The 26,862-nt window shown below is 56.5% G+C and overlaps 1 protein-coding gene across 3 annotated transcripts; it reads left to right on the forward strand.

The window, feature by feature from the left end:
* The first annotated feature begins 1,576 nt into the window (after nt 1–1,576).
* On the forward strand, nt 1,577–21,862 carry MCM5 (minichromosome maintenance complex component 5). Of its 3 annotated transcripts, none has more exons than XM_042993149.1 (17): nt 1,577–1,630; nt 1,832–2,006; nt 3,893–4,019; nt 4,108–4,236; nt 7,125–7,297; nt 9,174–9,329; nt 10,738–10,904; nt 11,248–11,419; nt 11,831–11,942; nt 14,033–14,176; nt 14,498–14,563; nt 14,754–14,930; nt 15,580–15,692; nt 16,878–17,006; nt 18,228–18,370; nt 20,232–20,359; nt 21,516–21,862. In XM_042993149.1, exons 2-17 carry the CDS (start codon nt 1,840–1,842, stop codon nt 21,615–21,617), a joined length of 2,205 nt encoding a protein of 734 aa, XP_042849083.1. In that variant the 5' UTR covers nt 1,577–1,630; nt 1,832–1,839; the 3' UTR covers nt 21,618–21,862. The 3 variants fall into 3 exon arrangements, with proteins under 3 accessions (XP_042849083.1, XP_042849082.1, XP_042849081.1); XM_042993148.1 differs by having other exon boundaries at nt 1,581–1,640; XM_042993147.1 differs by having other exon boundaries at nt 1,584–1,681.
* Nucleotides 21,863–26,862: the final 5,000 nt, after the last annotated feature.

The following is a 26,862-nucleotide window of genomic DNA, read 5'->3' on the forward strand; positions in this document are numbered from 1 at the left end:
AAGTGAAAAGCCCTCGCTTAAGGTGTAGTTGAGAAAGCAGGGGACAAAGTGTTTCCTTATACCACTAGCACGTGATGACGGGGGAGTTTGGAGAACTTTGTCCTGGCTTTGTCACTAAGTCTGGAACCTTGGACGAGGCACTTGGTCTCCTTTTGTTCACTGGCAAAATGAAAGTGATACAACTACCTTCCGCAGCTGGTGGAGGGGCCAGGGGTGTCTAAACACCCATCTGTGGACAGTGCTGTCAGAATCACCCCAGGGGATCTTGGGTCCCGAGAGGTTCTGATTCCGGAATCCTGTTTTGCGAAAAGCTGAGAGAGTCCAAAGTGCAATCAGGTCCAGGAGCCACTGATTATGATGACATTATGTTTGCAAAGAGTAGGCATCCAAATAGCGGCTGTAGATCTTCCCACCATAGGCCTCGCTTCCAGTTTTCTGTGAAAGGGACGTCAATATTCCTTATTTGTAGTGAAAAGGGAAAAGAGGGAGGGGACAGACAGGGAAACAAACCATCTTGATTCTACTAACAGGAAAAGGGCTGAATAATCTGTATTCTATTCATACTATGGAGAATTATGAGCTGTTAAGTAGAATGAGTTCAGGGGCACCTGGCTGGCTCAGTTCGAAGAGCGTGCAACTCTTGATCTTGGAGTCGTGAGTTCAAGCCCCACGTTGGGTGTGTAGAGATTACTTAAAAAAAATAAAAATAATAGAATGACATAAATCTATCCCGTCCTCAGAGAGACTTCCAGGAAGTATTAACGAGAAAAGCAAATTTCAGATTTATCTGATTTTGTTACACACTGTAAAAATACTGGTATTTTACACCCCCCCCTAAATAGGTTTACATGCCTGTGGCAAAGGGAAGGAAACATTTGCCGTGGTTCATCGTGGAGGGTGGGAACGGAAGACAAGGGAAGAGAGATGATGCAGCCCTCGCTGCTGCTTGAGAACGCCAAGTTTTACCAAATCTTCCCATTTTTCCAAGCGAGGTTGGGTATCTGGGGTCGTGAACTTTCGCAAATTTTAAGCACTGGCAAATAACGAAAAGTCGTCTACGATGGAAAAAGAAAAATCACCCTTTGGGTCGAAGAAAACACCCCCGGGACCATTTTGGATCCAGAGGCGACTTATTTCTAACTCATCCCCACCGTCTGGAAGGGTGTGTGCCAGGGAGAGCCCGGCGCGGGGGGCGAGCGGGTTTGCGCGGGACCGACAGCTTCGGAACCCCCACTTCTCCCAGCCCCTGGCTCTGGAGGCGAACATGGTCTCACGAGGTTTGTAAAGGGCCTGAGGAGTGTCCGCAGGCAGCCCTCGCACCGCGCCCACCGCCCCCCCCGCGAAGGCCTTCCCTCCGCCATCTTGGCTCCCGCCCCGCGCCGCCGCTTCCTCCCGGATCAGAAGTTTCGCGCCAAATTGTCCGGCAAGCAAAATGGAGCCCGGAAGGAGGCCAGGGACGTGACGTCACGGGCCCCGCAGCCAATCCGCTCCAGCGGCCTGTCCGGAAGGTGGGGCTCGCGGGCGCAGAGCGGTCCAATCGCTGGCTGTGGAACCTCAGCGAGCCAATGGGGACGCAGCGGCCGCGGCGCCCGAACGCGGCGTCTCGTTTTTCCCGCGAAACTCGGCGGCGGTGCGTGGAGGTGCTGGTGTACCCGGGTCTGGGGGTTGTGGGGTCGCAGAGGTGAGACCGGGGGCGGGGGGTCTGTAGGGCTCAGCAACCGAGGGCGCTGCAGGGTGGGCAGGCGTTCTCGCCGGCGAGCTGGGGTCCCCCCGCCCCGCATTCGGAGCCGAGCCCACCCCCGCCGGCTCCAGCTGTTTGTCCCCGCGCCAGGCGCAGTCATGTCGGGTTTCGACGACCCCGGCATCTTCTACAGCGACAGCTTCGGGGGGGACACCGCGGCCGACGAGGGGCAGGCCCGCAAATCGCAGTTGCAGAGGCGCTTCAAGGAGTTCCTGCGGCAGTACCGAGTGGGCACCGACCGCACCGGCTTCACCTTCAAATACAGGTGCGGGCTGGAGCAGGACAGGAGGAAGGGGGGCACACAGACCCCCCCCAAGTGTGGCGCCGACAGGGGTCGCACGTCATCACTCAGAGCCGGCTAGTGTCGTAGAGCACGAATGGGGGGACACGGGCCCAGAGAAATGAGGGAGCATGTCCCAGGTCGGAGGATCGGGGTCTCAGCCGTGCTTCATCCGGCTGCACCCTTGTGGCCTTTGGTTTTGTACGTGTTGTACCTGAAGGTAACTTTTGAGTGGTCACCTGTTGAGTGGGCTCCTAACAGCCAGCTAGAGCTGCTAGGGTCCTTTGATTTTTTTTTTTTTTTTTTTTTTTTTTTTTTTAACCCATGACTTGTTTCTGGTCGTTTGCTTCTTGTTGTTTTTCCGTGTACTGTCTCTGATGTCTCCTAAACTCAAGTTCTCAATGGGTGTAAAAGGTGAAGATGGTAGTTAGGATTTATTTATTTCATTCATGCAGTCATTCTGATTTGCAACTTCCATTGATCAGCACCTGCTGCGGGCCAGGCACTGTTCCACTGAACCTGCTCTTTGTCATTGTATAATCCGCGGCATCATGTCAGATCCTTGTAGGTCCAGCCTCTGTCCCTAGCACCTTAAAAGGCAGAGGTGGATTTGTAGGTTCAGGCTTGGGCAGGACCAATTATTGAGTGACTTCCAAGTAACAGTCTCTGTGTCATCAGTAAATGGTGCCTCCCCCTATTCATGTACCAGCTGACATTGACCATCTGTGTGCCAAGCATTGTGCTAGGCATTGAGGTATGAAGATGGAAAGGCCTATTGCTTACCCTTTAGAAGCTCTTAGGTCCGTGAAGCTTATAAGTCAGTGGGAGCAAGGCATAGAGGCCAAGAGACGATTACAAAGTGACAGTTACCTCAAAGGAGGACTATATGGGTGTCTGGGTGGCTCAGTTATTTGGGTGTCTGGCTCTGGATTTCAGCTCAGGTTGTGATCTCGAGGTTCATGGGTTCAAGCCCCACTTCGGGCTCTTCGCTGACGGTGCGGGACCTGCTTGGGATTCTCTCTCTCTTTCTGTCTCTCTGTCTTCTCCGCCGCTCGTGCTCTGTCTCTCTCTCAAAATAAATAAATAAACATGAAAAGAAATTAAAGGAAAAGAAAAGGAGGAATATAGAAGGAAGTTAGGGAGGGCTTCCAGAGGAGCCCAAGTTTAACCCCTAGCTGAGAGAAGAGTTTCAGGTGTGGAAGGCATTCCTGAGAGGGGCAGTTGCATGCATGAGCAGAGAGGTAGGAGTCGCTTTTTATAATAGCAAGGGGCTTTTTGGGCCAGGGTGGTCATTTTGTGTGTGGCTCTGGGACATAAGGCGGGGGGGGGGGGGGAGATAAGGTCTGAGATTAGGCTGAGGAGAGGGCCCTGTGTAGGTCAGTGGTCCCTAAGTGTGTTTTGGGACAAGAGTCCCATAGGATGCTCTGTAAAAAGTGCATCTGGTGGTTGATAAGACAGACACGGTCTCTGCTGTCTTTGGGCTCCCAGGTTTGAGGTGTATGTTAGGTTAGTCTCCAGGAGAAAGTAAAAGGCTCCAGGGAGTCCTGCAGCGAAAGAGCTGAGTCTCCCAGACCCACCTGTGTGTGCACACAACCCTGTGTTGGAGTGTTGAACTGTGCTTCGGCCATCTTGTGGACGATCTCCACGGAACCTGTTTTTTTTTTTTTGGAGGATATGCCTCTGTCGGCAGCAGGGAGCCTCCGCAGGGTTATGTCACAGAACCACCTGGAACTCGATGTGTATTTGGGAAGAGGAGGGGGCGGGCAGTGGTGGTGCTGGTGTGGGCAGATTTGGGGTGCAGGTGCGCCTCGGCCAGTGTTGATCTCCTCTGCACCCTCCCCCTCCCCCACCCTGCCACCTGCCCACCGCAGGGATGAACTCAAGCGCCATTACAACCTGGGGGAGTACTGGATCGAAGTGGAGGTGGAGGACCTGGCCAGCTTTGACGAGGACCTGGCCGACTACTTGTATAAGCAGCCAGCTGAGCACTTGCAGCTGGTGAGTGGGACCCCGTCCCTGAACCTCCCCTCCCCGCTCCAGGGCCGGTCCTGCTCTGGTCACCAACAGCTGTCTCCTTCCTCTTCAGCTGGAGGAGGCTGCCAAGGAGGTGGCCGATGAGGTGACCCGGCCCCGGCCCTCTGGCGAGGAGGTGCTCCAGGACATTCAAGTCATGCTCAAGTCCGATGCCAGCCCGTCCAGCATTCGTAGCCTGAAGGTGGGTCCCCTTAGAGGCTGGTCTGAGGGTGGCAGTGGCTGCTGCATGGTGCACTGGGGCTTCAGAAAAGGCAGATCTAAGTGCCAGCTGTGTGACCCTGGGCAGCTCACTCAACCTCTCTGAGCCAGTTTCCTCCTCTGTAAAATTAACTCATAGGACAAATGTTACTGAGCTCCTTCTGTGGGCAAGGCATTGAGTTGGTTCTTGGAGAAATCACATTGAGCTAAACAAAAAGCTCTTGTGTGGGGTTTATGTCTACCCGTGGGGTGTGGGGGGAGCCCTGAGTAAAGCAGTGAATATTACCCAGGGTGATTTTAGTTACCTATTTTTTTTAATGTTTATTTTTGGGAATGAGCAAGCGTGCATGCGAGGTGGGGAGGGGCGGGGTGGGGGGAGGAATTCCAAGCACAGTGCAAAGCCCGACGCAGGGCTTGATCTCGAACTATGAGATCATGACCTGAGCCGAAATCAAGAGTCGGATGCTCAACTGACTGAGCCACCCAGGAGCCCCACCTGTGATGATTTTTGGATGTTCCTAAGTGCAGTGGAAGAAATCAGGGGGGTGGCCCTGTGGGAAAGACAGAAAGCTTCCCTGGTGGAGAACCATCTGAGCGGAGACTGAGCAGTGGGCAGACAGTTGGGAGAACATTCCAGGGAGGCAGAGGTACAGCCTGGACAAAGCCTGAGTGGTGAGGGGAGCATGGTATGTATGGTCAAGGCCATGCTGAAGGACAGCCGGCGAGGCTAAGAGTGATCGGGAAGCAGGAGGGGCTGGCATCTGAGGGGTTTATTTGTTTTAGTTGACAGATACTGAAGGCTGCTGTGCTCCACGTGTGGGCTAGACCCTCATGTAAACAGACAGGACTCAGTTCTCACAGAGCTTATGGTGGGAGAGACAGATACAGGACTTTGAGATAACTTCAGGAGCCGTGATAGGAGTCATGAAGGAAAGAGAAACGCGAGTAAATATGACAGTGGCCGAGGGAGGTGGATGGCGGTCAGAAGAGGCCTCTCTCAGGAAGTGATGTTGGAGTGAGTCTGAGTGAGTCATAGTCAGCTGCGCGACAGCCCAAGGGAAGAACATTCCAGGCTCAAGGAGAAGCAGGTGCAAAGGCACTGAGGTGGGGGCAGTGGTATGCTTCAGGGAACAAGAAGGAACCAGTGTGGCCGGACCCCAGTGAACATGAGGGTTGAGGGAAGGAAGGGGGAAGGGAGGAAGAGGCCAGAGGGCCCGGGCTTTCCAGCCATGGAAACGCTTGGATTCTGTATGGAGCGCGGTAGGAAAGCAGGGGGTGTTTAGGTATTCGAGTGGGCTGGTTCCATTGGCAAACAGTCCCTTTGGCTGCCACGTGGAGGACAACTTATAAAATTGGCAGGAGTGAGAGCCAGGGGAGCAGTGAGCAGGAAGTGATGGTCGTGACGTTAGTCGTTCCGTTACAGGGTGGTGGTTAGAATCTAAGGAGGTGATGCACTTGGCTGTACTCGGCATGCTCCATAGCGGGGCCCAGATGTCACCCTTTTAGCTAATGGCATCTCCTCCTCGTGCGTCATACTCATGAGGCCATGCTCTGGTCTTTGCTTGACAGATCTACTCCACATCCTGCAGCTCTCTTGGGGGTCCCTGTCAAGCCGCCTTTGGCTGGCACGATGCAGGTCTGTTCCCGAAGCAGGGCTGTGAGTTCTGGAGCTTGTCGGCTTTATCTATTCCCAGCACCAGGGAAGGGCTCCGTGACTATGTTTGGAATTAAACTCAGTATCACGCTTTTCTGTGGAAGCGGCATTGGACCTGTTTTGGGGGGCAGCTGTTTCATGAGGGTGGCAAGCCTCCACTTCCCCCCAGGGACACGCTTCCGACTGTCAGACTCATTGGAGAACACATTGAATGACCCACTTCAGGTGATGGGTTTCCTACAGTAGAGGAGGAGCCCTCTCTAGGAGGATCACTGGTCAGGGATGGCTCGGAGGGGCTGAGACTACCCCAGTCCTTCGGGATTCTGGAGTGCCAGGTGACCGCGTCTTTGTAGATTGTTGTCTGAAAAACATGCTCTGGGGTGGTTCCAACAGTTCCGGTGTCCCTGGCTTGTTGTGGGCACATGTGGCCTTACTTAGCACAGAGGGGGCCAGCCTCTTTCCTTCTCCGCCTCCCATCTCCCAGGCTTTGGTGGAGGGGGTGTCAGCATGAACCTGTAGCCTGCCTGTCCCAGGAAAGCCACTGGGAACTGGAAGAAAAGATAGCGAAAGGAACTTTTAAAAAAAAATCTTTTTAATTTTGGGCTCCTGAGTGGCTCAGTCAGTTAAGTGTCTGACTTCGGCTCAGGTCACAATCTCGCGGTTTCGTGGGTTCGAGCCCGGCATCAGGCTCTGTGCTGACCGCTCAGAGCCTGGAGCTTGCTTCGGATTCTGTGTCTCCCTCTCTCTCTCTGCCCTTCCACCGCTCGTGCTTTGTGTCTCTCACTCTCACTCTCAAAAATAAATATTAAAGTCCTTTTAATTTTAATTTTTTAATTTTAAGGAAGCCTCCACCCAACGTGGGGCTTCGACTCAAGGCCCTGAGATCAAGAGTCACGTGTTCTACTGACTCAGCCATCAAGGTTCCCCTGAAAGGAACTTTTCTTGTTTTGTCTTATGGAAAATTACACATGGAAATGGAATAGTGTAATGAATCTCATATACCTTCACCTAGGTTTAGTGGTTAACATTTTGCCTTTGTTCTTTTTTTCTTTTTTCTTTTTTTTTTTTTTTTTTTGCCAGAGTACTTTGAAATAAATTACAGAAGTGCCACTTTATCTCTCAGTACTTCTGCATACGTGAGAAAAGGATTTTCCCGTGCACTCTCTGGGGTCCCTGTCTCCCTTTAATCAACCGCCCTCTGGATGGCTCTCTTGCAGTCGGACATGATGTCGCACCTGGTAAAGATTCCTGGCATCATCATCTCAGCGTCTGGGGTCCGAGCCAAGGCCACCCGCATCTCCATCCAGTGCCGCAGCTGCCGCAACACGCTCAGCAACATCGCCATGCGCCCCGGCCTGGAGGGCTACGCCCTGCCTAGGAAGTGCAACACGTGAGTGGGCCTTGTGGGGGGGCCCCAGGGCCTTGTGGGGGGAGGGACATCTGAGTGGAGACGGGAAGCGTAGGGACCAGCCTGCAGCGCCTGCAGGGAGAGGGGCTGGGGCAGAGCCGTGCCCTGTGGGGGTGGTGCGGGCCGATGTGCTGGGGCTCAGGGCTGAGAACCAGGGGCCACGTCCTTCTCCATTGGTGAGTTCTGTTCCCACCGGCACGTCCAGACGACTTGTGCGGGGAACCCAGGGTTCGAAGGGGAAAGCACTCCAGGGGGATGAGTCTGTCTGGAGTCTTCTGAAGCACACTGGCTTGCTGGGGCAGCTGGGCCAGCGACATAGCACGCTTGTTCATTTACATGTTGCCTATGACCACATTTGCACTGTAGAGACTGCGTGTGTGGCCTCTTGGCCCGTAACACCGAATGTTTACACTCTGGCTCTTACAGAAAATGATCTCCACCCCTGGTCTGAAGGGCCCACGCCCTCTCTCAGGCTGCTCATGGGCCTCTGCTGGTCCCCCTCAGCTACCTGACCAAAGTGTCGGCAGTGCCCTGGGCTCAGCCATGCTCCCTTCTGCACTCATTCCCTGAGTGGTCTCGGGCTTTAAGAATCATCCACGTGCAGACGACACTCACATGTGTCTCCCCTGAACTCCAGAGTCAGACCTGGTTGTGGGCGGGATGCCCCCAAGCCGGTGCCCAGGGGACATTGCAGATTTGAACCACACTGACCTGACCTCCATCCCACCCCCCAGATCTGTCCTTCCACAGCTCCCCTCCCCCGCCCCAGATGGGAGCCCCATCTTTTCAGGTGCCCAGGCCCAAGTGCTCGGTCTCAGAATGTTTCTGGGAAGTCCTTTTGGCTCTGCCCTTAAGATTGCACGTAGAGAACCAGACCTTTTCTTAACCTCCTGGGCATGTCTGTTGTCCTCTCACCTGGAGTGGTGAATCCCGGGCCCAACCTCATCTCCCAGTCTGTTCTCCACTCTGCAGCCGCAGGTGACCCAGCCGTTTCCGTGTCACCCAGAGACCAGCGCTGTCCTGGCCCGCACGGCCCTCCACAGCCCTCTCTGGCCTCCGGTCCTCCCCCAACTCTGGACCCAGCCTCGCTGCCTCCCTCCTAACACAGGGCCTTTGAACATGCTGTTTCCTCTGCCCGGAACATTCTTTCCTCTGACCTCCACAGTCCACATTCTCACTTTTTCCATCAGCTTTCTCTTCTGTCCTCTCACAGAGGTCCTCCCCCAGGCCTCCAGCTTACACTGGGTGTGTGCGTGCCCAGTCACTCTGTCACCCACCGACTTCACGGCATGGAGCACTGCCTGTCGTCCTGTCACGGAGTCATTCGCCGGCTGGCTTTTTCTTCCCTGACTAGACCATAAGTTCATACGAGCAGGGACGCACTGCCATGTCCCTGGCCTGTAGAACTGTGTCTGGCACGTAGGGGGTGCTTTGCTCTAACGCCTCTGTAATGGTTGAACTGTGACTTCGTCACGTGGAGGTGAACAGAGGCCTGGACCCTGAGGATGGTCTCCAGGTGCGCAGACCCTCACCGAGAGGTCCTGGGATTTGAGCGGGGGTTTCATAAGGTCACTGGTGATTTGGCTCCTCTACCTGTGGGGACCCCGAGACCCTCGTGGGGCTTGGAAGTGTGACCTGTCTGCAAGGGGGAGGAGCCGGGCCTGGAGCAGACCTCCCCGCTCCTCACCTGGCTCGTGGTACCCCACAGAGCTGCACTCCTTTTCAGGGCCTTGCCCCGCTGTTGCGGACACCCTCAACTTGCTGTGGACCAGAGCTTGTCACCGACTCCTGGGGGGTGCTCCCTGGGGTTTGGGTTCTCAGGGGAGCTCTGGTGACCCTTTCTCCTCCCCCTGTGCAGGGATCAGGCTGGGCGCCCCAAGTGCCCGCTGGACCCCTACTTCATCATGCCCGACAAGTGTAAGTGTGTGGACTTCCAGACCCTCAAGCTGCAGGAGCTGCCCGACGCGGTGCCTCACGGCGAGATGCCCAGACACATGCAGCTCTACTGCGACAGGTGACACGGGCTGGGGCTGGGGGCAGGGAGGGGCTCCCACCGGGGCGGCGGCCAGGCCGAGTCCCCAGCTCAGGTGCTGGGTGTGGCCGAGTGAGTGTGGTGGGCGGAGAGGGTGGCTCGTCACGGAACACCCCTTCGCTGGCACCCTGGTGCCCCCCATGTTTCCGCTCGTCCTGTCGTCCCAGAGTCTGTGAGGGCGTGTAGCCCCTGCCGTGCGGGTGCTGGACCTGGAACCCCGAGAGGCCGACTGGCTCCGTGAGGGCTCTGGTTCTGGGTTTTTCCTCGGGGGGGGGGGTCCCCGCAGCCCTCGGAGCCAGGAGAGCCCCTGCCTCACCTGCATCCCTGGCTCTCTGTTCACCCTCTTCCTTGGGTTTTGCCGAAGGATCGGGAAGGAGGGGAGGGTGCTTGACTCTAGAGTCTGGTCCCCTCTCGGCCACCTGAGCGGAAGACTTGGCGACGTGATGGGGGTTCGTCACCTGGGCTGGTGCACCTGGGTGTGCGTGCAGGTGTCCTGTGCTGTGTGGTTTCCTGAGGCGTGGATCCACAGGTCTTGTTAGCTTCGTCAGTGGCAGTGGGACGTGTAGAGGTCAGACTCTAGCGAGTTACATGAGTTGGCAAAGCCTCGGTTTGTTCATCAGGAAAACGGGCATAATGACGGTCCTGAATCTCTAGTTAGGCTGCTGGGAGGTGGTAATTGGAAGATGCACGTGTTTAGCATAGTTCCTTAATACAAATTGTGTGTTTGTTGTTGATTAGGTTATTCTCCAAGCAGTCTGTAATCCAGACTCAAGCAGTGGTGTGTGGGAAGAAGGGCCTTAGAATCCTCTCAGAACAGTGACAGTGATGGTGACGCTCCTTGGTAGGATGTGAGTCTTTCCCGCACGGAAAGCACTTTTGGGTTGTTTCCTCTCTTGATCCCGTGATATTGCTGCCCCTACCCCCCAAGCTCAGAGATGTGCGGTGACTTCTGAGTGGCAGGGTCCGGATGTACACCCCAGCGTCCCCACTGCTCCAGCTCTGGCTGGAGGGGCTCGGAGACTGCCTTCTTCCAGCACCTTCGTTTTGAGAAGAGAACGTGAAAGTCCAGAGGCAAAATGAGTTGACGGAACGGAGCTCATGGGGCCGTAAAGAGGCAGAAGTGGGGGTGGCCCCTGCAGAGAGGCTGGAGGGCCTGAGGAGGAAGGCTTGGGGAGCCCGCGGCGAGTCTGACAGCAGATGGGACGGGGATGGGGCTTGTGAAGGGGTGGGGAGCCAACACGGAGCCAGCTGGAGCCAGCTCAGGCGGGGAGGCCTCTGGTATAGATGATAAGGTGGACCATGAGTGTGACAGGGTGGGTGAGCGGGTCAGAGACCTCCCTGTCCCCACCAGGCTCTCATCTTTGTTTCTCCTTCTTCCCTGTTCCCTCAGGTACCTGTGTGACAAGGTCGTCCCCGGGAACAGGGTCACCATCATGGGCATCTATTCCATCAAGAAGTTTGGCCTGACCTCCAGCAGGGGCCGCGACAGGGTGGGTGTGGGCATCCGGAGCTCCTACATCCGTGTCCTGGGCATCCAGGTGGACACAGATGGCTCTGGTGAGTTGGCTTTGGGGTCCTGGCTGTGCTGCACTCTGGGCCGAGCCCCTGTCATCTCTCCTCTGGATCGTTGCCGGGCCTCCTGATTTCCCTGTCCCCACCCTTCCCAGCGGTCCCCAAGGGTGTCTGCGATCTAGTCTCCTAGCTCCTCAGAACCCGTTCCCCTCACTTACTGGACCCTGAGCACAGGCCGACTCCTGAGGGGCAGAACCGGGGTCTCTGCTCAGGCTTGTGGCGTCCCAGCTCTGAGGCCCTGCCCCGCAGGGCGCCCTGATCGGGCGGTGGGCTGGCCAGGGTCTCCCTCACGTAGCACTCACACACCCTCCCTCCCCGGCCCACCCAGGCCGCAGCTTTGCCGGGCCCGTGACCCCACAGGAGGAGGAGGAGTTCCGGCGCCTGGCCGCCCTGCCCAATGTCTATGAGGTCATCTCCAAGAGCATCGCCCCGTCCATCTTCGGTGGAACGGACATGAAGAAGGCCATCGCCTGCCTGCTGTTTGGGGGCTCCCGAAAGAGGTGGGGGTCTGGGTCCCTCCAGATCTTGGAGGGGATGAGTAACTTGGCCCCTACGAGAGTAGCTGCTGATGGTCAGGACTTGAATGTTCTTTTCATTTTCCTGGGACCCTCAGCCTTGCCTGCTACTCCCAGGCTTCTTCCCCATCAACCAGGCTTGCTGTCAGCTGGCTTGTGGTTCATCTGTGGTCTCCCGTTTCCTTGGCTGTCTGTGCCCTGGAGGCAAGCTGTCTCCCCCATTGCTACCACGGGCAAGGCTAGGGGACACGGCGGCTGTGAACGAGGGTCTCAGCCCGGAGCCCCTGGCTGCCTGCTGCTCTGAGGCTCGTGATAACCCGGTTGGGGGGCCAACTGCCAGCCCTCCCCATGACCAGCCCAAGTGCCAGCCTCGCCCACCTGCCCGTCCTCCCCCAGGCTCCCTGATGGACTCACCCGCCGAGGAGACATCAACCTGCTGATGCTGGGGGACCCGGGGACGGCCAAGTCCCAGCTGCTGAAGTTTGTGGAGAAGTGCTCTCCCATCGGGGTGAGTGCCTAGGGCTCACTGCTCTGCTTGGCCACCCCAGTAGGGAGGCAGGCTGCAGGCAGGGCTACCGGGTCCCCAGGACCCCTGGGGCAGCTGGCTTCCCGGAATCTCTTTCTCGTTCCTCTCGCCTGTGGTCAGGACGGCACAGAGGGAGGAGGAAGGGAACCAATGGGTGTGGGTCGGTTTGGGGCCGTGGGTGGAGTGCGGCCTGAGAGCACAGGCTCTGGATCTCTGCCTGGCCAGTAGCTGGCTGGTCACGGACCGCAAGCAAGTCACCTATTGTCCCCGAGACTCTGTTTATCTACCCACTGGGCCGTAATGTTGGTAATAATCAGGTGAAGATTAAGGGCCGGGCCCTGCTCGCAGTGCATTACGTAGATTTACTCACCTGACCTTCTGCTCGCTGCACGGTGGGTGTTGTGACCCCTTTAAGGAGGAGGAAACGGGTACAGAAGAGCTCCGTCTTGCCCGGGGTCCCACAGCTAGTAAGTGCAAGCACAGGGATCTGACCCCAGGTGTGTGGTAGGCGGGGTGCTCTGTGCAGTGATTGGGGGCCTGGGGGCTCAGAGAGGGCGGGGATGGCCATCGTGGCCAGTGGGACAGGGCTGTGCCAGCGGGAGCTGTAGTCTGGATAGACCGGAAGTATGCCACGGGCTCCGTGCCAGAGCAGCCTGACAAGCACGTGTGCACTACAGCCAGGAGCCATCGGGGTGGGCTTACGTTTCTTTAAAAAAACAAAATTTTTTTTTTTTTTTTAATATTTTGTTGTTCTTTATTTTTTAAAAAAAATTTTTTTTTTTTTAAATGTTTTTATTTATTTTTGAGACAGAGAGAGATGGAGCATGAGCAGGGGAGGGGGAGAGAGAGAGGGAGACACAGAATCCGAAGCAGGCTCCAGGCTCTGAGCTGTCAGCACAGAGCCCGACGCGGGGCTCGAACTCACAGACTGTGAGATCATGACCTGAGCAGAAGTCGGACACTCAACCGACTGAGCCACCCAGGCGCCCCTCTTTATTTTTTTTAAAAATTTTTTTTTAACGTTTATTTTTGAGACAGAGGGAGACAGAGCATGAATGGGGGAGGGGCAGAGAGAGAGGGAGACAGAATCGGAAGCAGGCCCCAGGCTCTGAGCCATCAGCCCAGAGCCCAACACGGGGCTCGAACTCAACGGACCGTGAGATCGTGACCTGAGCCGAAGTCGGACGCTTAACCGACTGAGCCACCCAGGCGCCCCAAAACAAAATTTTTTTAATGTTAATTTTTGGGAGAGAGACAGAGACAGAGGCAGAGCACGAGTGGGGGAGGGGCAGGGAGAGAGGGAGACACAGAATCCGAAGCAGGCTCCGGGCTCTGAGTTGTCAGCACAGAGCCCGATGCGGGGCTGGAACTCACGAACCGTGAGATGACCTGAGCCGAAGTCTGCTGCTTAACTGACTGGGCCCAGCCAGGTGCCCCCAGTGGGCTGAAGTTTCTGGTGGCCACGTTAGAGAACTAAAAGGATCAGACGAAACTAATCTTACTATTGTGTGTAGCTCAATATATCGGAAGCGGTGTTGTTTTAGTTTGTAGCTTAACATAAAAAATGCAGTGGGATACTTCATATCCTTTCTTTTTTTAAGGGCTAAGTTTGAAATGGGTGCATATTTTACACCGTAAGGCCACCTGGGTTGGGACTTGCCACAGGGGCAGCATGTGGTACTCGAGTCTGTACAGAGATGATGGGACTGGGGCGGGGGAGCCTTCTCCTTGGGGGTCAGGCATCCCTGTCCCAGCCCTGAGGCCACCTCGAAGTGTGTCCTTCATCTCCGGGTCTCCGTTTGCTCCTCTGTGAGCCGGGCCCCTGAGGGTCGGTTCCCAGGGTTGTGGCGGGGCTCAGGTGAAGAGCGCGTGTGGACGCCCACCGGGCCAGACTGGTGCCGGGGCTGCCTTCCTGGCCCAGGGGAAGAGCTTGGGGTTCTGTCCTGGGCTCTGTGGCCGGCTTTGGTGTGTGAGCTTGAGCCAGCCCCATCAGTCTGGGCCCCGGCCTCACTGGGGTCAGAGCGCGGAGCTAGAGATGTGCAGGGCCCTGACCCCTCCCCTTCTCCCTGCAGGTGTACACATCGGGGAAAGGCAGCAGCGCGGCAGGCCTGACTGCCTCAGTGATGAGGGACCCCTCGTCCCGGAACTTCATCATGGAGGGTGGGGCCATGGTCCTGGCCGACGGCGGGGTCGTCTGTATCGACGAGTTTGACAAGGTGAGTCTGATGGTGACGTGGCTGGCAGCTGGAAGGTGGAGGTGTGGCCTCCTGTGCTCAGACGGCACAAACCGCCTCTGACTTAGAGCCCGGTGTGGTCAGTCTCCCGGCCTATTATCGAGGGAAGTGGTTTAACCTCTCTGAGCCTCCGTTTCCTCATCTGGAGAGTGGGTTCGTGGTCACTGGCGCGAGAGGTCTCCACGTTCCTGCCGTCCGCCGGGCATAGAGTTGGGGCCTGACTGGTAGCTGCTGTGGTTTTCCTGCTGCCCTGCTGCTCTCCTGACCCCTCGCGTGGGCCTCAGACGTTCCTGTCCCACACAGATGCGGGAAGACGACCGAGTGGCGATCCACGAGGCCATGGAGCAGCAGACCATCTCTATAGCCAAGGTGAATGGCCCCCGTCCAGCCTGGCCCGGCGTGCGTGGGGAGGGTGCTGGCGGGGGGCCACTGTTCGCCAGGGCCTGTGCTGGCAGCAGCCGCCGGCCTGGGGTGGTGGGGCGCGTGTGCACGGACGCACGGAGGGGACGTGCCCCCGGGTTCTCATCTCTGCCATCTGCTTCCCTCCCTCTCCCCTCAGGCTGGGATCACCACCACCCTCAACTCCCGGTGCTCCGTCCTGGCTGCAGCCAACTCGGTGTTCGGGCGCTGGGATGAGACGAAGGGGGAGGACAACATCGACTTTATGCCCACCATTTTGTCCCGCTTTGACATGATCTTCATTGTCAAGGACGAGCACAATGAGGAGAGGGACGTGGTGCGTTTGAAGACGGCCAGGGCCACAGGGCGCACAGGGCCGGGTCCAGCCAGGGCTGCAGTTCTGGGGGAGGGTCACCGGGGCTTGGCCCAGAGTCCTGACCATCAAGCCGACTTGCCCGTAAGTGGGCAGCCCAGGAGGGGTGGCTGTGGCTGGCAGAGAACACTGGACTGGGGGTCCAGTCCTGCCTCCTGTGTGTGTTAGGCTGTGCGGTTTGGGTCAGTCATTCCCCCCCGGGCCTCAGCCCCTTGTATACGAAACAAGGAAGTTGACCTCTGCAAATAATAGAAGCCCGGCTCTGGCCAGGACGTCTCTGGAAGAAAGTAGTGGCTTATGTAATGGGCAAGCCTAAAGGTGTGGGGCTCAGCTGCATCCGGGGCCCCGTGGTCAGAGCTCTCTGCTTCTGCCTCTGCTCTCCCTCCCTGCTGGAGGCTTGTACTCAGGCAGATGCTCTCCTTGTGGCCTATACGGCCCTGGCAGCTCTGTGATTTTGTCTGGTTGGCTCACAGACCCTGAGGAAAGAGAGGCCTCCTCCTTTCCACGAGTTCTGGCCCTACCAGCTCCTTCTTCCTGCCTGCTCAACTTCTGTGTTGGGATCCAGGCTGGGGAGGGCCTGTGGGCTGACCCAGTGTCCCCTCTGCCTCCCCAGATGCTGGCCAAGCACGTCGTCACTCTGCACGTGAGTGCACTGACCCAGACCCAGGCTGTGGAGGGTGAGGTCGACCTGGCCAAGCTCAAGAAGTTCATTGCCTACTGCCGAGCGTGAGTCCTAGGCATGGGCCCTGCAGGAGTGGGGTTGCCTGGCTCTCCTAGGGTGGGAGAGACCCTGGGCCTGCTTCTTACGAGGGATTACAAGAAGGGATGCCTTCTCACAAGTGAAGCCCTCCTGAGGGTTCTGGCTAGGTTCCTTTCTGAACTCGCACAGGTCACTCGGTGGCTTTTGGCTTACATTGCCCCATCTCTAAAATGAGATTGTAAAAATCAGAAGGTCTTTAAAGATCAGCTCGACTCTCACATGCAGGGAGGCGGTGCAGTGTGGACATCGTGCACACGGGCTCTGGGGCATGTCCGCCCCACCGTGTGACCTTGGGCGAGTCAGTTGCCCTCTGAATCTCCCGTTTCCTGGACTGGTGTTGCCTAGGGTTTTTGTAATGATGGCACGGGTGATTAAGTGCTTGGCAGAGCCCCTGCACCGAGTCAACACTCGGGAAATGGCAGCTGAGACTTTTATTCCTGTTTTCTTCACAGCCGGCCAGTAACTGTAATCCTACATACAATAATTACCCTGTGCCGGGTGTTCTCTGAGTATTTCACGTGTAAGCGAACTTTAGCCCTGTCCCTAAACCTTTGAGGGACCATAGGAATCCATTTTACTGGGGCTGCGGCTAAGAAGCTGAGGGAAGGAAAGGTTAAGTAGCTTGTCCAAGGTCCTGAGTGGGAGGTAGGAGAGCAAGGATTTGAACCCAGGTACCTGGCGCCAGGGGCTGTGCTGTTAGCCACGGTGTGGAGACGCTGGACATATGCCTCGGTGGCCTCTTGTTGGGGGTAAAACCTGAGGGTGGAGGAGTCTTCAAGAGCCCCTCCGATGGGAGGGGAGCACTGTAGTCCGGTAGGTCCCTCAGTTCCCCCCTACCCACCCTTGGAGTGATGGAGTGGCGCAATGACTCCCGTCCTGGGTCCTTGTCACAGTTCTGAGCTCCTGTGGCCCCGTCCTCAGAGGCTCGGGCCCCAGCTGTGAGGCTTGCCCCATCCTGACGCCAGGTCCTTGGTGGCCTTGGGGAGTCGACTCCTCCCTCCTGGCTCTGTCTTCTCACCCTCAGGATGAGGGTTGCCTTAGGTGATCTGAGTATTCCCCTGAATCTGTGACTGTCACTTGGCTGGGCAACATGGTGGGTGCCCCAAGAACCCTTCCTGGCCTCATGTCAGCTGCTCCCCACCATCCTGCAGGAAGTGTGGCCCCCGGCTGTCGGCAGAGGCCGCAGAGAAGCTGAAGAACCGGTATATCATCATGCGGAGTGGAGCCCGGCAGCACGAGAGGGACAGCGACCGCCGCTCCAACATCCCCATCACCGTGCGGTGAGCGGGCGCGGGAGGGCCGGGCCCAGGAGGGCTGCATGGGCCTCCTCGGTTTACAAAGTAGGGTGTGCCTCGCAAGCCAGGGCTGGGGGCCCTTGCTCACCGCACAGCGCAGGCCTGTAGTGAGGGCTGCGGGTCAGGGAGGCTTTTGGGAGTATAAACCCTCACGGTATGTACTTCTTGGCCTGTTTTAAGGTTGAGAAGACCTGGGACCCTGTTTTCTGAATTTTGTCTGGTTTCCCTCGTTGCAGGGCAGCATGAGGGAAAGGGAAGGGTCCAGTCATGGGAGTTAAAGAGACCTGGGTCCTAGACTCTGGCCGACTGACTGCAGGGAAATGGCTTTCCTTCTCTGGATCTCAGTTTTCGTGGTTAACTCCTCATTTTTGTGAAATTATACAGTAGAAGATAGTGATGAAGAGTTTGACCCCATCTCGTCTGGATCCTGTCTCTAGCACTGATTAGTTAGAAGTGATTTTATTTGTATGTAATGGAAAATACAAACAGAGTAAATAAACTGGAGTTTATTTCTCTCTCACATGTAAAAATGTTAGAGGGTGGGTGGTCCAGGACTGATGCGATGACTCCTCAGAGTCGTTGGCAAGTGGGGCTCTTTCATGCTTACCCTTATCCTCCTAGTCTAAGATGGCTGCTGGAAGTTCAGCCATCACCTCTGCATTCCAGGAGACAGGAGAGGCAGGAAAAGAAGGGCCCATCTCTTAAGGACATTTCCTGAAATTCCCACAAAATGTTTGAACTTCCATCTTCTTGGCCTACGTTAGTCACATAGACACATGTAGATACCAGAGAGGCTGGGAAATGTCAAATTTGAGCTGGGCGCCACATCCTGGAGTAAAAATTGGGGTTCCATTTCTTTGATGTGTATTTAATTTTGAGAGAGAGCTGAGACAGCGCGAGTGGGGGAGGGGCAGAGAGAGAGGGAGACACAGAATCCGACGCAGGCTCCAGGCTCCAGGCTGTCAGCCCAGAGCCCGATGTGGGGCTCGAACTCATGGACCGTGAGATCACGACCCGAGCCAAAGTCGGACGCTCAACCGACGGAGCCACCCAGGCGCCCCTGGGGTTCCGTTTCTGAGGGTCATGGGGACCGCAAGCAGTCTCCCCCGTAGTCTGACACCTTGGGCAGGCACCTCCCTGCTGCTGTGCTGGGACAGGGGCGGGGGGTGAGCTGAGTCCCCGCCGCGTCCCCTTGCTCCCACGCAGGCAGCTGGAGGCCATCGTGCGCATCGCCGAGGCCCTCAGCAAGATGAAGCTGCAGCCCTTTGCCACGGAGGCGGACGTGGAGGAGGCTCTGCGGCTCTTCCAGGTGTCCACGCTGGACGCTGCCTTGTCCGGCACCTTGTCAGGTGAGCAGGCGCAGGGACCCGAGCTGGGGGGGGGGGGGGGGGGGGAGGGCGGGGGCGTGAGGGGGCGCGTCGGGCGGGGCCACAGCCGGGAGGCCCGGAGCATGTGTCGCGTCTGTGCCTTTGCCGAGCGTCCTCCTGGCGGTGAGCCCCCGTTCCCAGTTCCGCCCCAGCCACTTCCTTCCACGATGACAAGCGGTGGCTTCTCTCCACACCCTTGGAGACGATCCTCTTGACCCAGTTAATTAGTAAGAACTGTCATCTTGACCTCATCTGAGAACGATGGCACTCCTTGTGAGCTCATAACCGTTCTGAGTGCTTCCAGAACTCTTTCCTGTTTACTTCCAGCTGTCCCCACATCCCCCCCACCCCCCGAGAAGCCAGGCGGGGCACTTAGAAATAAGACAGTCATTCAGAGGCCTTTTCATGGTGCCAAGGCTGCTGTTCGTTAGCTGGAATGCAGGTCTCGGCCCGGAGGTCAGGGAAGGTCAAACTGCCATAAGCCCTACAATCTGCTTCAGGCTCAGTCTTTGAACAGATTTTTCTGGATCACTGACTGTGCCAGACTCTCCTGGGAGTAGATTCATTCCTTCACTGAGCAGGGTGTGGTGTTTGTCAGGCGTTGTTCCAGGTGCTAGGGGTGTAGGAGTGAACAGATCTCCCAAGTCCTTGCCGTGCGGGCCTCATTTTGGATGGGGAGAGATTCGACAAAGGCAGATAGATGGGGTTCAGGCAATCAGGAGTGCACTGGGCTGCGGGGGCGGGGGGGGGGGGATCCTGGCAGGCCGGATATGTTGGAGGAAGATGGTCTGGAGGGCTTCTCTGAGGAGGTGACATTATTCAGGAGTGGTGTGAAAAGAGGAAATAAGGGCAGGGGGAGAGGACACTGTAGGGGGAGGCTGAATGCCACACCTCCAAGGAGGGAGCAGGCTTGGCATGTTCAAGGGTGAGTGTGGCCGGTGTCTTGGGTGGTGTGAGGGGCCTGATCGCCCCCACCCTCCCCTTGGTGAAGACTCAGTCTCTGCCCTGGAGGGGATTCCCGTCAACATGAGAAATTTGCTAATGGGGGCTCTTGGCTTTGCTGATGGCCAGAGGTCAGGTGTGATTTGGGACAGTGAGGTTTGAGCTGGGCGTCGTAGGCTGCGTAGCAGTTTGCCTTGCAGATCCGTTTCATCCTGGAGCCTCCAGGTCCCCCACCCAGTGGCTCCGCTGACCGTGCCCCACCCTCTCCTCAGCTGAAACCCCAGGGCATCTGTAGGCCTTGGTCAGCAGGAGGAACGTGCCCTGCAGCAGCCTGGTGCTTGCCCGGGCCCCTTGGGGAACCTCACAGCCGTGGTCTCCGGGCAGCCTGCCCTCCCTCCTTGGGGCACTGGTGGGTTCGGCTTTCTCAGATCTGCTCCTCCAGGAACTTTGTCCCTGCTGCCTGACCAGCCGGGTGGGGTCCAGGTATTACGGGCTCTCTCTCCAAGTCCGCTCACGTCCTTCCTCAGAGCCCTCCCCTGGCCGTTCCCAGAATCAAAGCAAAACCCGTGCCATGGCCTAGGGCCCCCAGGACCTGGCCCCTGGTTGCCGGTCCGGCCACGTCCCTGGCCCCTGGACTGGGTTTCGAATGAAGTCGGGTTTCTACCCCTGTGCCTTTGCACCGGCCAGTCCGTTGCCTGGAGCACCCTTCCACACAGGTGTGCTGTGTCCCCTGACTCACGGCTGTGTCCAGCCATCTCCACAGGCCCGTGCTGTCCCCCATGCACCGTTCCCCGGCCACCCTTTCTTGGCTCAGGGGCCCCGTCCCTTCAGGTCTCCCACCACGAGCAGACTGAGGTCTCCGGTGCCCCGTCCCCACCTACCCGTCTCTCTCTGCCCACAGGGGTGGAGGGCTTTACCAGCCAGGAGGACCAGGAGATGCTGAGCCGCATCGAGAAACAGCTCAAGCGCCGCTTTGCCATCGGCTCCCAGGTGTCGGAGCACAGCATCATCCAGGACTTCACCAAGCAGGTAGGCCCTCCCGTGGCCTGGGGGGGGGGGGGGGGGGCTCGCGCGGCCTGCCTCCCACCCACCCGGCACCTGTGTCCTGTTGCTCAGCTGACAGGCCTGGGTTGGGGATGGGGATGAGGTGGCTCTTCCTCGCCCTGGACCTGTTCCCGTCATTCATCCCCTAGAGACGGCCTCAGTCTGGGGCAGGGCTGGTCTTCTGTCCCATCAGGGGAGAGGACGGGGGGCTGGTGTTCTGGTACCACCACACCCAGGCTCCCCCAGCACCTCCCGTGTATCTCTGCCCTCGCTGCCTGGCTTTTGTGGGGTGGGGAGGGGCAGAGTCAGGAGGGGGAGTCTCCAGTTCATGGAGGACAACGTTCGAGAACCCAGAGAGGAGTGGGGCCTTCTGGGTGCTGTGGAGAACTTGTGGTCTTTTTTTTTTTTTTTTTTTTTTTTTTTTTTTTACATTTCTTTCTTTTTGAGAGAGACAGGGCACAAGCTAGGGAGGGGCAGAGAGAGAGGGAGACACAGAATCGGAAGCATCTCCAGGCTCTGAGCTGTTAGCACAAAGCCTGACACAGGGCTTGAACCCACGTACCGTGAGATCATGACCTGAGCTGAAGTCAGACGCTTAACCGATTGAACCACCTGGGCGCCCCAACTTGTGGTCTTTAAAACCACAGGAACAATCCACGCCTTTCTGATTTCAGCTCCTCTTAACATACGTCATGTCGTTTGAATCTTAGAGCAGTTTCACGCAGCAGGTGGTACCACGCTCGTTCTATATGCGAGCAGACTGGGGCTTAGGGAGGTTTAGGGGGTCAAGAGCTTCGGTTCTAGAGTCAGGTGGACTCCGTTCAAGGCCCAGGTCTGCCACTTAATTGCTGTGTGACTTTGAGCACGTGACTTAGCCTCTCTGTGCCTCAGCTCCTGGCCCGTAAGATGAGAGTAATCACAGTACCGGCTGCGTGGGGCTATTGTGGGGGTGGAGTGAGTTGAGGTACGAAGACTAGAACGGTGCCTGGCACGTAGTAGAGTTCAGGAGGTGTGAGCCCTTCGCGGGAGCCAAGGAGATGGGTGTGAAGGCCTTTGATAAACCGGAAGTTCTCTGTGAGCAGGGGGGATACGTGGGGTCCCCTCTGGAGGCACGCTCCTGCATCCAGCCTTGCGTCCGCAGAAATACCCGGAGCACGCCATCCACAAGGTCCTGCAGCTCATGCTCCGACGGGGCGAGATTCAGCATCGCATGCAGCGCAAGGTCCTGTACCGCCTCAAGTGAGCCCTCGCGGCCTCGGACTTGCCCGTGCCTCCCGCACGGCCCGTGCCTCCCGCACGGCCCGCACCCCGAACGTCACTGCCCTCCGCCTCCCTGCTGCCATCTTGAACTTCCCACGCGCTCTCCACCTGCTCTGGAGGAAGGAGCGTCCCCCCTGCCTCGCCGCCTCCGGGCGCCTGCCTCTGGCGCAGGTCCAGGAGGCGTGCTTTTGGTGTTTGTTGAAATAATAAAGCCACGGTGCGTTTGGATGTCTCTGGGCTTCTGCACTGGGTAGCCCGTCCCCGCCCCCATCTTGCCCTGCAGACCAGCCTTGGAGCCAGACCGAGCGGGGCATCTGACCTGCGTCCGCCCCTCAGGCCCTTGGGCAGCGCCCTTCCCTTTTGTGCTCCGGGTTCTTGAACTGCTCGCCAGCCGGCAGCGGTGAGAATCCCACCAGATCCGGGACGTGTGGAGGGCTCCCGGGGGGTGCGCAAGATGGGCTCTGCTGCTCCCCGGAGCCTGTGGGGGCGCGGGGGCCGTGCTCCTGCCTCAGGCCCGCCCAGTCCCCACGCCTTTCTGTGCCTCAGTGTCCGGACCGTAAAGGGCTGAAGCTAGCACGTGCTTTGCAGGGTTGTGTTCGGGATAATGACAGCGAGGTGCTCAGGGAGGACGGGGCAGTGCGGTGAGACGCCAGTGGCTTTTGGGATTCGGGGACATGGATTCCCACAGGCCTTAGAGCAAAGTGGCTGAGAGGGGAGGTGCCAGCGTTGTGTGCACTGGTTTGCTCCCCATGAGCTCCCCGTAGCTGTGTGGCCTTGGCTGAGGCAATCGACTTCTCTGGGTCTGAGGATACGCCTTTTGCCGTTTCCTTTTTCTTGGGCAGGGAGGGGAGTGGAATTAATATCCATCACCACAAGTAGTTAATTTTTGTGTGTGTGTCATGGGAACTTTAATTTTAGGGAGCATGAGTGGGGGAGGGGCAGAGGGCGAGAGAGAATCTTAAGCAGGCTCCATGCTCCGCGCAGAGCCCGACACGATGCTCGACCCCACGATCCTGGGATCATGACTTGAGCTGAAATCAAGAGTCAGACCCTCAGCGGAGCCACCCAGGCATCCCTGGGATGGGAACTTGTAAGATCTCTCTTGGCGACTTTGAAACATTCATAAGACAGTATTAACTATGTCCCCATGTTGTGCGTTACCTCCTCATGGCTGACTGACTAGCAAGTACGTACCCCTAGACCCCCTTCACCCATTTGCCCGCTCTCCACCGCCCACCTCTGGCAACCGCCCATCTATTCTCTGTGTCTCTTGAGGTGTTTGTTTTGTTTTTTGTGTTTTTTGTTTTTTTTGTTTTTAAGACTCCATGTATAAGTGAGGTTATACAATATTTTTCTTTGACTTCCTTTTTTATGGCTGGATAGTGTGTGTGTGTGTGTGTGTGTGTGTGTGTGTGTGTGTGTATATGTGCATACACCTCGTTTTCTTCATCCATTTTTCCGTCAGTGGACGGATTCCATATCTTGGAATTAGGTCCAAGGTCGTTTTCGTATCTTGGCTGTTGTAAATGTTGCAATGAACCTGCGGGTGCTAGGTCTTTTCAAATTGGTGTTTTCATTTCCTTTGCTAAAAAATTGGTGTTTTTATTTTCTTCGTGTAAATACGGAGATACTGACAAGTGGAATCGCTGGGTCATATGGTATTTCTAGTTTTAGCCCCGCGGTGACTCTATGCTGTTTGCCACGGTGGCTGCCCCAGGTCACATTCCCAGTGGTGCCCGAGGGCTCCCTTTTCTCCACTTCCTCGCCAACACTTGTTCTGTCTTGTGTTTTTGAGACTAGCCATGCTGGCAGGTGTGAGTGATGAGCTCGTTGTGGTTCTGATTTGCGTTTCCCTGACGGTCAGTGATGTTGAGCATCTTTTCATGTGTCTGTGGGCCATCTGTATGTCTTTGGAGCAATGTCTCTTCAGATCTTCTGCCCGTATTTTAGTTGCATTATTTTGCTGTCCAGTTACCTGAGTTCTTTATATATTTTGTTTTTTATTATTTATTTACTTTTATTTTTTTTTAACTCTTTATTATTTTTTGAGAGAGAGACCAGAATACAAGCGGGGGAGGGGCAGAGAGAGGGGAGACAGAATCCGAAGCAGGCTCCAGGCTCTGAGCTGTCAGTGCAGAGCCCGATACGGAGCTCGAACCCACGAACTGTGAGATCATGACCTGAGCCGAAGTCATATGTTCAACTGATGAGCCACCCAGGTGCCCCTATATGTTTTGAGTATTAGTCCCTTATTAGTATGCGATCTGCAAACACTTTCTCCCATTCTGTGAGCTTTTTGTTTTGTTGACGGTTCTCTTCTCCGTGCAGAAGCTTTTTAGTTTGAAGTGGTCCCTTCACCTGTTTGTTCTGCTTTTGTTGCCTCTGCTTTTGGTGTCAGATTTAAAAAGTCCTCACCAAGGCCCATGTCCAGAAGTTCCCCTGTTTTCTAAGGCTTTATGGGTTCAGGTCTTACTTCCTTCTTTAACCCATTTTGAGTTAGTTTGTGTGGTGTGAGACAGTGGTCCAATTTCTTTTGCACGTGGATCTCCGGTTTTTCAGCACTGCTGCCTGGAGACACTGTCCTGTCCCCATCGCATGTTCTTGTCTCCTCTGTCCGGAACTAATGGACCGTGTATGCCTGGGTTTATTTCTGGACTCCCTGTTCTGTCCCATTGGCCTGTGTGCACCTGAATTTAGCATCAGTGAGCTGGAAGTCGTAGGATTCAGCACCGCAGGTTGTGAGGTTTGAATGGTAGAAAGCACGAGTAACAGCAGTATCGGAGAAAATCAATAGTCCTCGTTGTTTGTCATTATTTTGCTTAATACTGTAATACCAATAAGAGGGTATAGTTCGTAAAATTCAAGAAAAATCCACGAAATAAGATATTTGCCACTTAAGATACATTTAGGAATGCAGCACCTCAAGCAAAGCATGAATTCAGAAATGTATTACACATTTTATTCTATTAAATTACTAGCAGATACAGTGTCTAAAAATAAGCACCATGTTAAAACAAAGACCGCCGCGAACTGAAAGTCCGATTACACGATCTTCCTAAAACCCCGACCAGGAAACCTGGGTGCGTCAGTGTGGTCACTGTTGAGTCACTCGTGTACTTACCTGTGGTAATTTCCAGCCGCTTATAGCTCTTTGCAACTGCCCGGTTCCAGGAAATGGAGGGATGAGAGGCGCTCAATCAGTTTTCCTCTGATTCACTCCTGCTCAAAGCCCATCTCTCCTTGGGTAATTTGGAGAACTTCTGAAGAGCTCTTTGTCACCTGGTTCGGACGCCCATCTTCTGAGAGCATCGTGAGCGCTTCCAGATCCTCTGCTCCTTTCATCTTGTGCAGGTGGAGACGCGAGCGTTGGCGGCATCCGCTGCAGACCCGAGCCTTCTGTTCTTGTGTTTGGGGGTGCGGGAGGCAGGGTGAGCTTTAACCCTGCCGCCAGGGCTCGCATTTCTGGGAGGGGGAGAGGGATCTCTCTCCAGGGAGCGCGTTCACTCGGGGTCTCGGCCGTGATGGATGGTGCCCCATCAGCGGGGACTGCAGGGTGGAGGCTCTGTCATCCCACATCGTCAGCTGGGATGCACTTAAGCCCCCGGCAGTCGTGGATGTGGGCACCGTGGTCACCTCTGTTTTATAGATGGGGAAACAGGCTCAGAGTCCCGTGTCACAGCGAGTGAGGGCAGGGTCAGGATTCAAACCCGGCTGTGCTCATGTCACTCTCCAGCAGCCCCTCCCCAGGCAGGCCCCGTGCTCGGGCTGAGCGGGGTGCCGGGGCAGACACGGTTGCGGCCTGGAGGAGGTGCTGGTCCGGGGGAAGAGTGCCCTGGCATAGTCCCCGTCCCTGGCGATGTGGCACGGCAGGCACAGTATGGAGGGACCGAAGCGGGTACTGGCTTGGCTGTGACTGGGGAGGGCAGAGCAGGGCTCAGGTGGGTGGGCACAGGGAGTCCCACGGAGGGAGCAGCAGGGCCTGGCGCCATGAAAATCCTGGGGCGTCCAGGGAGCCCCCGAGCCTCCACAAAGACTGAAGGGTGAGGAGGGAGGCAGCCGGGATTTCCTGTGGCTGGCTGGGGTGGGGGGCTGTGCAGGCTGCCCGGAAAGGAGCACCCAGGCTGGGAGTCAGGGCCGGGCCGGGACTCCGTGAACTCCGGGGAGAGGGATCCTAACCCGGGTGGGGGCTCTGCTCCCACCTGCCCCAGCCCGCTGCGGGTGTGGCCCTCTCCCTCCCCTGGCCCTCCGAGGGCTGTTCTGTGGACACCACGTGGTGCAGGCGGCTGCATCTTCGGTTTTGGTTTCTCTTTTCTCATCCATAGAAAGGGGGTGCCAAGAGTCCTTCCCCCCAGGAGGGCTGTGAGGGTTAGCTGAGGTGACAGATGTCCATCCAGTCAGTCCCTTCAGGCACAGAGCTGCTCCTGGGAGGGCTGGAACTTCTCAGATCACCTTTTCCTGCCCTGATGACTCCAGGCCTCTTTGGGCGCCCCTCCCCCCGACTCCACCCCCGGCTTCTGTGGCTCTTGTCCCTTCTATTCCCACTAAGGGAGCCACCCTGTCCCCCGTGTCCATGAGGAGCGACCAGAGGAGCATGCTTGTCATTTAGTTCTTCTGCCTGTTGGTTTGGAAACTTACAGTTTTTTGTTTTTTAGATCTTATTTTTAAGATTTTATTTACTTTTGAGAGAAAGAGAGCAGAGGAGGGACAGAGAGAGGGAGACAGAGAATCCCAAGCAGGCTCCACGCCGTCAGCACAGAGCCTGATGTGGGGCTTGGTCCCATGAACCACGAGATCATGACCTGATCCGAAATCAAGAGTCTGACACTTAACCATCTGAGCCACCCAGACGACTTAAGATTTTATTCTTAAAGTAATCTCTACACCCAATGTAGGGTTTGGACTCAACCCTGAGATCAAGAGTCACATGCTCTCGGGGCGCCTGGGTGGCTCATTCAGTTGAGTGTCTGACTTTGGCTCAAGTCATGGTCTCACGGTTCACAAGTTTGAGCCCAGTATCAGGCCCTGTGCTGACCGCTCAGAACCTGGAGCCTGCTTCTGATTCTGTGTCTCCTTTTCTCTCTGCCCCTCCTCTGTTTGCACTCTGTCTCTCGCTCTCTCAAAATAAAATTAAACATTGAAAAAAAAAAGTCATACGCTATCCTGACTGAGCCACTCGGGCCCCCTGGAGACTTACACTGTTTTCATTGCCCTCAGTCACATATTGTTGG

The sequence above is a fragment of the Panthera tigris genome, chromosome B4 (assembly GCF_018350195.1).
Source record: "Panthera tigris isolate Pti1 chromosome B4, P.tigris_Pti1_mat1.1, whole genome shotgun sequence".
Classification (NCBI taxonomy): domain Eukaryota; kingdom Metazoa; phylum Chordata; class Mammalia; order Carnivora; family Felidae; genus Panthera; species Panthera tigris.

Bases quoted from the DNA above. Each gene is read 5' to 3' on its own strand.
- MCM5 (XM_042993149.1), top strand. From the start codon at position 1,840: ATGTCGGGTTTCGACGACCCCGGCATCTTCTACAGCGACAGCTTCGGG. The intron at 15,693-16,877 runs GTGAGTCCTAGG...ACCATCCTGCAG, and splicing joins TTCATTGCCTACTGCCGAGC to GAAGTGTGGCCCCCGGCTGT. The intron at 20,360-21,515 runs GTAGGCCCTCCC...TTGCGTCCGCAG, and splicing joins TCCAGGACTTCACCAAGCAG to AAATACCCGGAGCACGCCAT.